Source organism: Mustela nivalis (assembly GCF_964662115.1).
Source record: "Mustela nivalis genome assembly, chromosome: 7".
NCBI lineage: Eukaryota > Metazoa > Chordata > Mammalia > Carnivora > Mustelidae > Mustela > Mustela nivalis.
In genome coordinates this window covers 128,739,423-128,752,053 of record NC_139026.1, presented here as the reverse complement: position 1 = coordinate 128,752,053, position 12,631 = coordinate 128,739,423, and the positions used below count along the sequence as shown (strand labels likewise).

Here is a 12,631-nt window from a genome sequence, read left to right as displayed (position 1 = left end):
AGGACAAATAGTCAAAGAGAGGAGGAAGGCGTGCTCCAAGAAGGAATGGCGTGTGCAGTTTCAGAGGGAGAGAGTGTGTGCTCAGGAAATGAGAGAGCAGGTGGGAGGAAGTGATGGGTTTGAATCCAGAGAGGCAAGCCAGGACAAAATTACTGAAGGCCTTGACTTTAGGGTGAGAGCAAAAGGAAGGCAGGAAACATTTTCAAGAGAGGAGTGACATAACTAGGTTTTCATTCTAGAAAGATCTTTCAGGCTGTGGAATGAAGAATGGCTTCCAGCAGGACAAGGTTGGAGGCAAGGTATGAATCTATTGAAGTAAAGTGGACTAAAAAAAAATGGTGGCCTGCCAGAGCCAGAAAAATAGAATGAGGGAATGGAGAAAAGCAGTCTGGAGTCAGACATCAGGGCTTGGTTTTAAAAAATTGGCTTCCTATTGGCTGTGCCTATTTTACAAACCTCTCTCCTAAAAACAGTTTGACAAAACTGACATTGCACAAGCCTGGCTTCCTGCATAAAGCTGTTTTGCAATGTCCAGACAATGAGACTATAATCTGCAGAAGGACTTTGAATCATGCTTGTTTTTAAAAATATCTAAAATGAACAACAGATGTTAAAAAGATAACGAAGGCTAAATAACAAAGAAATAAAACGGACTGCCTGGCTTGTCAGTTTATTCCTGATTAAAAAATATCCAGATGAGTACACAGGAGTGCAGAGCAACAGCCCGTCAGAAACTGTGAGGAGGAAGAGATGAGATTAGGATTTGCAACTCAAGCAAATTATAACCCTTTAATTTATACATGCTTGTAGTCTGAAGAAAATCATAAATCTATTACCTTTAAATGGTAGTAATTTATAAAGTGTACTTTCTTTCGGTGTAAATCTCCCATGAAATTGATACTAATTGGCTGAAGAGCAAACATTAAGGAGAATCCTAAATCCAGGGGCTTTTACCATTCTCACCCGAGCTATTTCTTTTCTTTTCTTTTTTTAAAAGATTTTATTTATGTGAGAGAGAGAGAGAGAGTGTGTGTGTGTGTGTGTGTGTGTGAGGGAGAGAGAGAGAGAAAGCACAATTGGGATGGGCAGAAGCAGAGGGAGAAGCAGACTCCCTGCTGAGCAGGAAGCCCTCTGCGAACTCCATCCCAGGACCCTGAAATCATGATCTGAGCCCAAGGCAGACACTTAACTGACGGAGGCGCCCAGGCGCCCCACCTGAGTTGTTTCTTATGAAGGAGCAAACCTACAGTCTTGCCTGGAACTGCTGTGCTGGTCCAGAGAGGGTCACTAAAAGGGACACTGTACAAGTGTCACCATTTCCATGTATTATTTGCCTAGTCCTCACCCTTCATTTGTAGTAGTTTCCAAGGAGTTAGGAATGAACATTCTTCCCCTCCACTGAGTTACTCATTTTAGTTAACCTATGGTTTCCACCTGTATTTCCTAAGAAACAATTACAGATGTACCATTATTTTCATGATGTGATCAGGAAAACACCACTAGTTCTCAATCTAAGAACACTGTTTCAACTCAAAAAGATCACTGCCAAACAGTCACTATTAACAGTTTGTCATGAAATGCCATGGTACTTACTCTGGCTTTTAGATGCTATTGGAAAGAAGTTATATCGTCTCCAAGGTGTTTAGAAATTGAAATCTTTACTAAATGACCCTGAGATTTAATGTGACTTCAAAGTCCAACAGAGTTTTTAGTGAAATCTGGAAAGTTTACTCTAAACAGATAATGGAAAAGCAGAGTCTTCTAGAATAGCCAGGACACTTCTGAAGATCAAAAACAAGGAGGACAGGTTTGCCCAACCAGATATACTTATTATAAAGCAAAAGAAATTAAGATTGTGTGATAGCCATATAGTGATAGTTACCAGGGTTTCCTCCCCCACACCACTCTCCCCACTCCACCCTGCCGCCTTTATATTTGAAGTTCTTAATCTAGGAAGAACTATCAGGGCTTGTCCCAGGAATTATCTTTCATAGTAGAACATTCATAAACCCAATAGCCCATGAATCCTGTCTTTAAAATATAAGTGGAGTAGCCCCTGCATAGGAACATGAAGACACATTGTAAGGAAGCGGACAGCATGAGTATTCAAAACTGCACTGATTGAGTAACTACACTGATTGATGGAAGATGGATAAATCACTTGTGGGGAAAAAAACTGGAAGGTGATGAGGCAACTGTGGAAAAATTAGGACCAACACAAGTACATGTAATACCTGTGTACAAAACAGCAAGTGATGTTATTATTATTATATTGAAGTGGTGAATTATTACACAATTCAGTCCCAACCAAAAGTGTTTTGTGACACATTCATCAGTATTATGCAAGACTTGCCATATTAAGAAACATTACCGCAATACTCTGATATAGGAAATCGTTTTACATGTACTTCAGGTCAATTGAAATGCTTTCATAAAATTCACTAATTTGAATGGGAGAAATTTAATTTGAATAAAAGACATTTTAAAAACTATGCAAAATTTTAAATTCCAATTTACAAATCAAAACATATGCAAATATACGTCACCCAAGATATAGGGTATCCTAAGATGTTAATTAAGCTATGAAAATAAAACACCAAGCAGTATCTTTTTAAATATAGCAAGAATGCCTTCAAACTAATGTGAAATGGCATTTTTTAAAACTAGATGTCAACTTTATTTTTATAGAGCATCCAGAACTGTCAAATAGGTATAAAATACTCTTGAAATTTGTGTCATGTAAACAAAAAAACCTCGAATGATCCTCTTTAGTCCCACTTCAAACAAACAAGTATCAAAGAACAAAAATGCAAATATATAGTGATACGTCTCTTCGTTCAACATTTGTTTCTTAGTTTTTCATAGTTCAATTGTGAACATGTAGTACGCTGTATCTAATTTTCAATGTGAAACTATGGACTAGCAAAATAATTGAGGTTTTTTTTTTTTTTTTTAATCAAATGTTCAGGACAAGATTCCTTCAAATAGGAATCCATTTGCACCAAGAATATGATTTCAGGATATCAAAAATCATTCCACATATGTTTTCTCAGGAATATCTTGCAGTGCAGACTACAGTGATATGTTGAAGGAAAGGCAGAGCAGAAGAAGGGGAAGGAACAGTCAAAATAATCAGGTTCAATACCGGACTTGCTCCCTGTTATGCCTGCAGTAATTTCAGTGGGCTGTTTTGACCGAACAAATGAATAAAAATACACCAGTTAAGCAATCAGATCTGTTGTGTCAGTGATAGCTACTGTCTATATTTGTTTCTGGAGAGAGTTAAGCAAATATGCATAATAGAAATACAACCTAGTAGACTATTTCACATCTTGAAAGTCATTATTATTTGTGAATTTCATATTCTAAAGGGATAAACTCTGCTTATCTTGCTTCTCTTTTAGGGTTTAGAGAAATAAGTATTTTATTGGATGTTGAGATCATGGTTTTCAGAGACAAAAAGTTGGCAGCTATTTACAGATAACATAGACACAATTAGCAAGTGTGTTACCCAAAACCACTACCTTAAAAAATGTCATTGCAAGCTGAATGTTCCATATTCCAACTAGACCAAGGAAAATATGATCCTAAGCAAAATAAACCAGGGTATATTTACCAAGCCTTGTGCTTAAAGAAAATACGTCGGCTTTACTTACACTTTTGCCATCAGTGAACACTTCAAGGAGTATGTAGAAAAGTGACTTTTAAAAATTCTGATTTTTATGCAGTTTATCCACAGGGCAAACTCTTTAAATTCACTATATTCTCAAAGCCTCAATGAGCTAACAAGCACCTTACCTACAGGAGGAGACTTTGAGCAATATGATTCTATAAAAATTTTCCAATTAGTTAGTGAAAAATAGCAGATGAGGAGAGGGAGAAACCAAGCAAAAAGACTCCAGAAAAGTAGAAGGGAAGTCTGCAACCCTTGCCTTTATGACCCTCTCAACAAAAACCGCAGGCTGCTCTCTACTAGACATCTGAAGCCGTAACAGTGACCATCACAGATTTTAATTTAGAAAAGGAAGAGCGCTACTAGTGCTTACATCTGTTTGGGTGACCTCTGGAGGAAGGGATTAAAACTCTGGATTTCAAGGAAGGCCACAGACTTTCCAATTTCATATTCATGTCTGCCATCTTTAACAGGTTACCCGAATTCCAGACAGGTCCCTGACAAGACCTCAAATTCTGTACAAATACCCAAATCGGTACCACTATTCCACATCTTACCACCTTCTTAATTAAAGAGGGCAAAATGAAAAAGATGCCAGAGAACAAATACAAAATGAGCTCAAAGTCCAGTTGTAACACAGTGTGGAGTATTTACTACATAATATACTATATAATTTATAAATTACTATATATAATACTATATGTTTACTATAGAATATCTAATATGCTGGGTTCTTCCCTCAGATATTATTGTGTTCATCTGACCAAGTAATATGTGTCACAATAAATACTGGCAGAAACTGTCTTGATAAAAGTATCCCTACTTAGTCTGTCATTCTCCAATAACTTCCTCAGTTGAACAGAACCATTGTTTGGAGGATAGTGAGGGGAGACATTCTGTGTGAACCTTAGGGAAGAAAAAAGACTTCTCAGAGCACAATACTATGAAGACATAATTAAAGCTTTGAGAAAATGTGCTTAGACTAAAGGCAAAGGACTGGAATTAGATTAAAAGAAAGCTGAAAAGCAACAATAATATATAACCTTATGTATTACACTGATCACTGTTTACTTACTTCCCATCTCTCAAACAAATACAAGACCAGATTTTAAGTGAGGGAAGTTAGGCAAAAATAAATGAGTGGGAAAGAGAAGATGAAGCCCCAGGTAAGCTAGTCCACAAAAAAAAAAAAAAAAAAAAAAAAAAAAAAAAAATGGGGAACGACCAGAAGGTTTATACACTTGTTGGAGGATGCGGGCTACAAATTGTGCTCTGAGCTTTCAAGAAACCAAATTTAAGAAGTAATGTATCTGATCACTACTCACAATATCCAGAAGGTAACAACAAATTCATTGAGAATAACAACTCTATTAATACAGAAGATTTCTCTCTTTCTCTTTCCTTCTGCCCTCACTACTCAGGGAGCAGTCACTGTGAAATACATTGCATAGTACCACCAATTCCACCCCCCCAACAGCCACCATAACAAATTTATGAGACTGCTTTCAGCTTTTTTTAACTTTTTTTTTTAAAGCCTCCTTCAGTGCAGGTTGATGGTATGAGGCCTGAGCACAAATCAATTCAAAAGTAATTTCACAAAGAACTAAAACTGTTTGAACTATTTAATAGTGTTAATCTCCACTGAAAACAATCACCTATATCGATATATATACACATACACATGTATGAATATATGCATATGCATTTTTATATTTACAAATGTAAATATATGTATATGATTTTTCATATACACACACACACATCTGTACACACATATATATATATAAACAGTAAAGCTGTACTCATTATCTTACAAGTGAATAACAATTTCAATACTTTGAAAATAATTTCCACCCATATTCCATCCCATACACACACACACACACACACACATACACACACACACACACACACACACACACACACACACACACACACACTGTACTTTAAGGTGTTAGATTAAGAAGACGAGTAAAAATTCATTCAGAAACCAGAAATATAGTTGGGGGACAGAATGAACTTGTTAAAAGTTCTGTTAATAGAAGCTTTAAGGTAAGTACGATCTACCAGAAGCATTATGACAGTTCAGCAGATCTCTGGATTCTACTCTCTAGTTTTAAACAATTAATTCTGTGAAACCTATCTATATATTCATTTCCAACTGACTAATGGAAAAAGTCATAAATAGGGTAAAAAGAATATTTTTAAAAGTCTCCCAAGGTGACATTCAAGGCAACAGTCCAGCTTGAACCATAATTCCATTCGGTTCAGTCAGTCCAACAGCTGACTGAGCATTTCATGCATGCCTCTGTGGTAGAGGACACAGGCGATTCAGAAATGAATGACAATGGACCCTGACCTCAAGAACATGATATATGGTCCAAAGAAGTATATGAAAGAGATGCAGAAATGGGAAGGGGGGGGAAAAAACAACAATAACAACAACTCTCACTCTAGGAAGCAGAGTCAAACAAGTGCCCTTAAAAAGGCAGAGAGTTCTCTGGAGGGTTCTAGGTGTTAGGTGAGATAAGCCTGTAAGGAAAAGTAAGACGGACAGAAGGAGGTGGACTAGGGAAGGACTAGTACATACCATAAACACTCAGGGAACATCAAGGGACCTCAATTAGAGGGTTCAAAAACAGGGAGGGAGAGAGAGAAGTGAAACAGTAGGTCTAGGCCACATGATCTCGAAGATCATGGTGATGAAACTGTATTTAATGTGGTAGAAAACATCTCGAGACTGCACACTCATGATCACAGCTGTGGATCAATTCATTAATCTTGAAAAATATACGGCTTCTACAATAGGAAATATCTTTCAGGAAGCAAAAACCGGACCAAACTAATGAATCCATGTTGTCTATATCTTTGCAGGAAACTATCTTATAGAGAAGAAACCTGTTTGGAGCAAATTAGTATCTTCTATTACTAAGTTTTACTCAAGTACATTCTACTTGATAAAAACCTGTTTCTGAAGATCATACTTAACAAATGCATACACTGTCCTACTTAAAATAATTTTAAGTATCAATACAGCCAAGAACTAAAGATCTTACCCAACCTTGGGCTTCAAGTTGGATCTATTCTCTAGAGGAAAAAGGACTCTCACATTTTTTGTTTTAAAAATTTTTGCTTGCAATCGTGAATCATTGATTGATTAAAAATCAACCTGCTTTTAGTCCATTAATCTGACCCACATATACTTTATAGAGAATATTCAGTTCTGCTATAATTTTCTGTTCTAGGTATATATGCAAACGGAAGATTTATACTAATCACAGTAGGTCTCAACAGAGATACTCTCATAACTCCAAAAGGTAGTAATATCTCAAACTAAGTCTTTTAACTTCAATGAAAGCTTAAAATAATAGAAAATGTCCCAACAGATAAACAACTAAAATAAATATGAATGACCTGCTAAAAGCAAAGTATTTCTCTCTAGTACACAGTAATATTAGAAAGTTTAAATAGTGGGAATTCCATGGAGTCCTAAACGATCTTTGCTCTCTCTATAGCAGTACTGAACTTCTTTGTTGCATTAAGATACATTTAAGAGTAATAACCAGGCCAAAACAACTCCGTAATATTAGGCCTTTTGTCCTCATTTAAATTTTAGAATTCTTTGAGACACTAATACATCCTTCTCCTTTGACACTGTTATTAGACTGTCTTTCAATCAATTTAGGATATAAAATGAATGACTAACAACACAGAGATAAAATCAGATTTATAGAATTTAGGATTATTCTAAGCTTATTTTTGTCTAAACATTGGGTGTTGAGAAAAACTAGTATGGCAAATACTTCTAAGATATATATAGATTATGTTCAATCTCAAAAATAAATTCATTACATGATAATGAAATTTTAATCATAAAGGAAATATTTTAAAGCTACATTCTTGAGAATTCCACAATAATTTGTTAAAAATCTCCAACAGTGATGCAAAAAAGGTTATTTGGTTTTTTCCACTATACAAGTACACCACAAGAATGTATTTGAAATATAGACTTTTACATAATAGGAGGTGCTATATAAATACTGAATGGTTATTTTCAATTAACATGGGAAATAAATACTCACTATTACAAACTGCCACTCATTAACTTGAAATATCAAAAAATATTGCCCATAAGAAAAACAAAGTATTCAAGATCATTAATCTGAGACATTTGGGAAAGAATGGGAAGAACAGGAGAAAATAGCAGTTTCTCTGCCCTCTGGTGGCAACAGAATCAACTGCAGCATTTCTAAAGTAATGCATAATTAAATGCCCTGTTATGAAATCAGGTTTTTTCTCCCTGTGCCAAAATGTCTGTGATAAAAATCCTGGTTGCTACATGACAAATTTCAAGGCCGCTGGACTTTTTAAAATTTCTTCATTTTGAACTTTTACCTAAACTATTTACAAGGGAAGTTGTTTTTTTTTTCTTCTATTTGTTTGCTATATTTTATATATTCAATAAGCTAACCATTTAACTCCAAGATTATTCAACTACATGTAGACTGACATCCAGTAAAGAAGCTACTTCAGTTTGCAATAAATCTCTAAAACATTTACTGAGAAATTTAAAACAATTCATTTTTTCCTCAATCCTATAAATATATGGGTTTCTAGAGTAATTTTCCACCACAGATACTAGTTTATAATTAGTCTGTAACACCTGTACATTTATGTTGAGCAATTTAGGCATTTTCTAATCCACAAAGCTTTGAATTATCTGGTCGATTTTAGAATGCAATCTTTATTTCATTCTCAATTTGAGATATTAGAATACAAAATGTATTGTAAACATGTTCTTTTCTCAGTAACACATCATTTATGAAAGAAGCTCAGAAAAAAAAATATTTGCTGACCTTTATTTTATTTTTTACTGTAAATGCATTATTTACTTCCAGTGCCAAAGAAGTTTTCAAATAAACAACTTGGGACGCATTTGGTTACACACATCTCTAATGTCCTTTGGGATGAAGTAAATTGTTTTAAGCATCTACTTATTCCATGAATGTGGCTATGCCTTATCAATATTATAAGGTGAAAGTCTTATTTTTTAAGCCAATGAAATGTATCAGAGAAATAAACAAGAAAGAATAATCTACTGATATGATACCTAGTAAAGAACAACCTATGTCCATTTATGCAGAAAATTGCATGTGACAAAGACAAATCAGTATCAAAAATAGTGGAGTTCTAAGGTGTTTCACAGTTTTAAAAGTGTCGTCATCATGTTCCCCCTCCTCCCAACCCACACACCCCTCCAATCATGAATTGGACCACAGAATCAGAATCTGTGCCTTCTCTATAAGCATTTACACCAGGGGCAGAGACAGTGTTTTAATAGATTTCTAGGTCTTGGATTGGTAAACTTCATTCAAGAACTTTCTCCAAGATTCACCTCACCTGGAATCCCCAGGCAACCTCGGTAGGCTTCCATCTGCGACTTTCATGTTTGACATTTGTGGACACCTGTATACTTTGAGGAAGCACTTAACCACCCCGCAACCCCCACCTTCAGAATTAAAACAAAACCTTGATTATTCTAATCTGAAAGTTTTTTTCTTTTTTTTTCTTCCCCCTCCCAGTGTTTTTGTTCATTTCACCTCCTCTGGAAATCTAACCTGAGTTCACAAATTTCTGTCAAGGTCTCTCTCTCTCTGCCTGTTTCTTCACTTTCTTGCTGAGTGGCAGAAACGGTGAGGAGGCACCCAATTCTCAGTGGCCAGTGTCGCGGGAAACACCAGGACCTCGGCTCAGCAGCACCTAGCCTAAGAGCCGGCAGGCCGTGGGTGGAGGGCTGCTCCGCGGGCTCCGCGCTGGTCCCGGGGGCGCGGCTCCCGGCTGGACGCGCACCTGGCTGGCATCCGCCTGAGCAGGAGACACTGCCACTGGGAAGATGCAAAGACCAGGTCTCCGCGTGGGGGCAACGCCAGGGCACTTGGACGAACCCCCGGCACGTTCAGGCCTGTCTGAGAAGCCGGATCGCGGAGGACAATGGGGGATAGGGATTGGTCTCCAGAGGCGCGCCCGTCCCACTTCTGCCCCCTCCACCCCTCCTCTGCGCCCCACCACACCTACCCCGCCCCACTTGCAGAGCCCGTTTAGCCCAAGACAGCGAAAGGGAGCTAAGGCGGGGATAGCCTATGCAAAGAAGGACTGGCCACAGTAAATTTTCTCCAGCTGGTGGGGGGACCCTGCAGTACCAGGCTGCCACGGCGTCCCCCACCGATAACCCCCATCACGCACTGGCTTAGTTTGTCGCGGCAGCAGGGAAGCAGGAGGAGCCAGAGGGCAGACTGCCCAGGGATGCCAGTTCCCGAGAGAGATATCTACAGAAGGAGGTTTGCTCTTACACACCAGAGCCCTCTCTCTGCGACTTGGCGAGACGGTACCACCCCCTGTCGCTCAGGTGAAGGAAACCTGAAATGCTCAAGAAAACCCCCAGTCCCCTTCTCTAACCATTCTTTTCCCCATTCAGAAAGTCCGAGTTTACCCGAAAAGCAATTGCAGTAACTTTCCCAAGGGCAGACATCTAAAGTGGGGGGGTGGGTTGAGAATGGGGGGTGGGGGGCGTTAGCGAGGTCTTCAGTGGCTCACAAAATCAACAAGCAAAAGTGCATCTTACCATTGATTTGGTTTCCAGGCTCCCCTTCAGTGAACTGAAACCGGTCCATTAAAAAGTGGCAAAGTAACACAACTCCGGCAGCGGCCAGGTCGGCCCTCGGGAACCTCGCCATGCCGCCTCCGCGACCTCCCTCCCCCTCCCGCCGGTCGTTCCTCCGCGCCGTGTGCTCTGGGGCTCCGGGTGGGAATGGGGACGGTGGGGACGACGGGCAAAGCTCCGCGGACCGGTCTTGGCTGAACCTGGAGCCTCTGTAAATTTCGATGGGATTTCACACTCAGGAGCTGGGAAGAGGAAGAAGGGAGAGCGAGGGGAGGGGGTGCAGTTCTCTCTGGACCTCCGGGTCTGTCTTCGCAACTTGCCACAACACTCGCTGCCCTCACCCCAGACACAGGACAGCAACTGCGGGGAGGAAAGGCCACTTGCAGCCGGGTCTCGCAAACTCTCGGTTCCGCACAGGAAGCGCCACCCGGGTCCCTGGAGACAGTGACTTTCGAGCCCCCGCGATACGCTCCACTGGGTTCAAAACAGATCTAATTCCACAGCCAGCGCGGCTGCCTTCTCCAAATCCAAGAGGGCTGTCGGCTCAGAAGGAACTTTCCCCAATGTTGGGACGGCCCCCGCGGGAGGTTTGGGTTTGCGGGAAGGGGGTTAATGTGGGCTGGCGAAACCCCTCCGACAAGTTTTTCTTCTTTTCTTCGCCCGACGCAGGGCGCGCGTCCTTTCTCGCAGCCGGAGGGATGGGCAGCCCTAGAGAGCTGAGCCCAGGGAAGGCTAGGGCTGCAGCAGTCTGAGGTCCGAAGCCAGGGGGGGGGGGGGGGGATGTGTGTTTGAAAAAAAAGAAAAGGAATGGGGGGGGGGGAGAAATGGGGGGCGGGGGGAGTCAGGCCGAAACCTATCGGGAAAGGGTTCCTCCTGGCTTAGGAGGAGGTGGCCACAAGCCTCGCCGAGCCCGGGGAGTTTGGTGGCGGAGGAGGCGCCACCGCCGCGGAGCTCCCCCGCGCTTCTGCTCCACACTTTGGGGAGGGAAGGCAGTTCGCAATTTGCCAGATCTGCCGCTGCACCCTCCTCCCTCCTCCCTCCTCCCTCCCCCTCGCTCCTTCAGGCTTCTCCCACCTTCCTCCCCGAAACAGGCAGCTAGCACCGACCTGTCCAATGGCTGCACTTTCCTCGGAGCTGGCAGAGGAATCGCTGAGAGATTAAGCCGGAGGAGCAAAGCAAGGGGGAGTGAGAGGGCAACTCCAGCCCGGCGCGCCCCCAGCAGCCGGCTGGCCAGAGTCGGGAGAGGAGGCGAGGAAGGCGAGCTAGGAGGGGAGCGCCGGGCTGCACCTCCGCGCCGCCGGGGTGCCATCCTGCACCCAGCTCGTGGCCTTTGCAGCCCCGCCTGCGGTGCCTTCGCCCATCTGGCCCCCACGCTGCCTTCGCGCACGACTGCGGGAGAATCGTGGTCCCGCACCATGCTCAAAGATGCCAGCGGCTGGCGGGATCTTCCTGGGCGCTAAAGGGTTAATTACAGTTCGCCATTCCCGGGAGGGCTCGTGTAGCTGTGGTTGGAGTGTGAAGAAAGCAAACCCGAGAGAGTTCAGCTACTGACCCCGAGAAACTCTTTCGGACCCCAGACCTTCCAGACGGGAGGAGGATGGTAGCACGCGGGAGCGTGGTCCCCCTGCCGCCGCCGCTGCTTTGTAAAGTGTCCGCCGGAGGGAAAGCGAGAGTTTAAAGAAACAGGAGGCCCATTGAATTTCCTATTCGGGCTTTAACAGGCTTTCGATTGCTGGATTGTTTTTGTAGTTGGTTGTTTTTTTTTTTTTTTTTTTCTTCAGCTCCAGGATGTGTTTCGGAGTTAACCCTTCCCAGCCCTCGCACTAGTTTACATCTTATTTTGCTTAGTTAACCTCAGTTAGAAGGGACAAAAACAAAGAAAGATGGCAAAGAATATTGGTTAAAAATATAGATTTTAGAACCAGAGTATGAAGATTGGAATTCCGCCCCCTCCCACTAAATAGCTATATTTGACTTCAAGCACTTAATCTCATAGTGCCTCAGTTCCTCATCCATCCAATGGGGACAACTGTAGTAATGCTCTTATAAGGTTGTATTTAATTCCAAGAGTTATTACTAGATACTCAACTGAAAACCGTGCCGGTGCAAAGCACAAGAGTTTGTTTCTTAAAAGAGACAGGAGAGGGAAAGGAGGGTCCTCAATCAATGAAGTTTGCTTCACTGTTCTTAAATTCTAGGGGTCATATTAGTCTATTCTTGCCCATTCTGTTCCATGCTCTGAATAGTTTAGGGAGGCTACTAATTAGCACCTGTGAACAAAAACAACCTAATTCATA

General features: G+C 41.3%; 1 protein-coding gene across 3 annotated transcripts in view; it reads right to left on the bottom strand.

Annotated features, from left to right (window-relative positions):
- The window catches only part of PLXDC2 (plexin domain containing 2), a 490,615-nt gene extending 479,495 nt beyond the window's left edge, over window positions 1–11,120 (bottom strand). Inside the window, exons 1-2 of one of the 3 annotated variants that reach the window (XM_082742069.1) lie at window positions 10,296–10,378; window positions 9,292–9,558 (exon numbers count right to left, since the gene is read on the bottom strand). Coding sequence is in view for 2 of the 3 variants with exons in the window: in XM_082742067.1 (XP_082598193.1) it covers window positions 10,296–10,407 (112 nt within the window). In the remaining variant the exon portion in view is untranslated. The other 2 variants (XM_082742067.1, XM_082742068.1) reach the window with 2 other exon arrangements.
- Window positions 11,121–12,631: the final 1,511 nt, after the last annotated feature.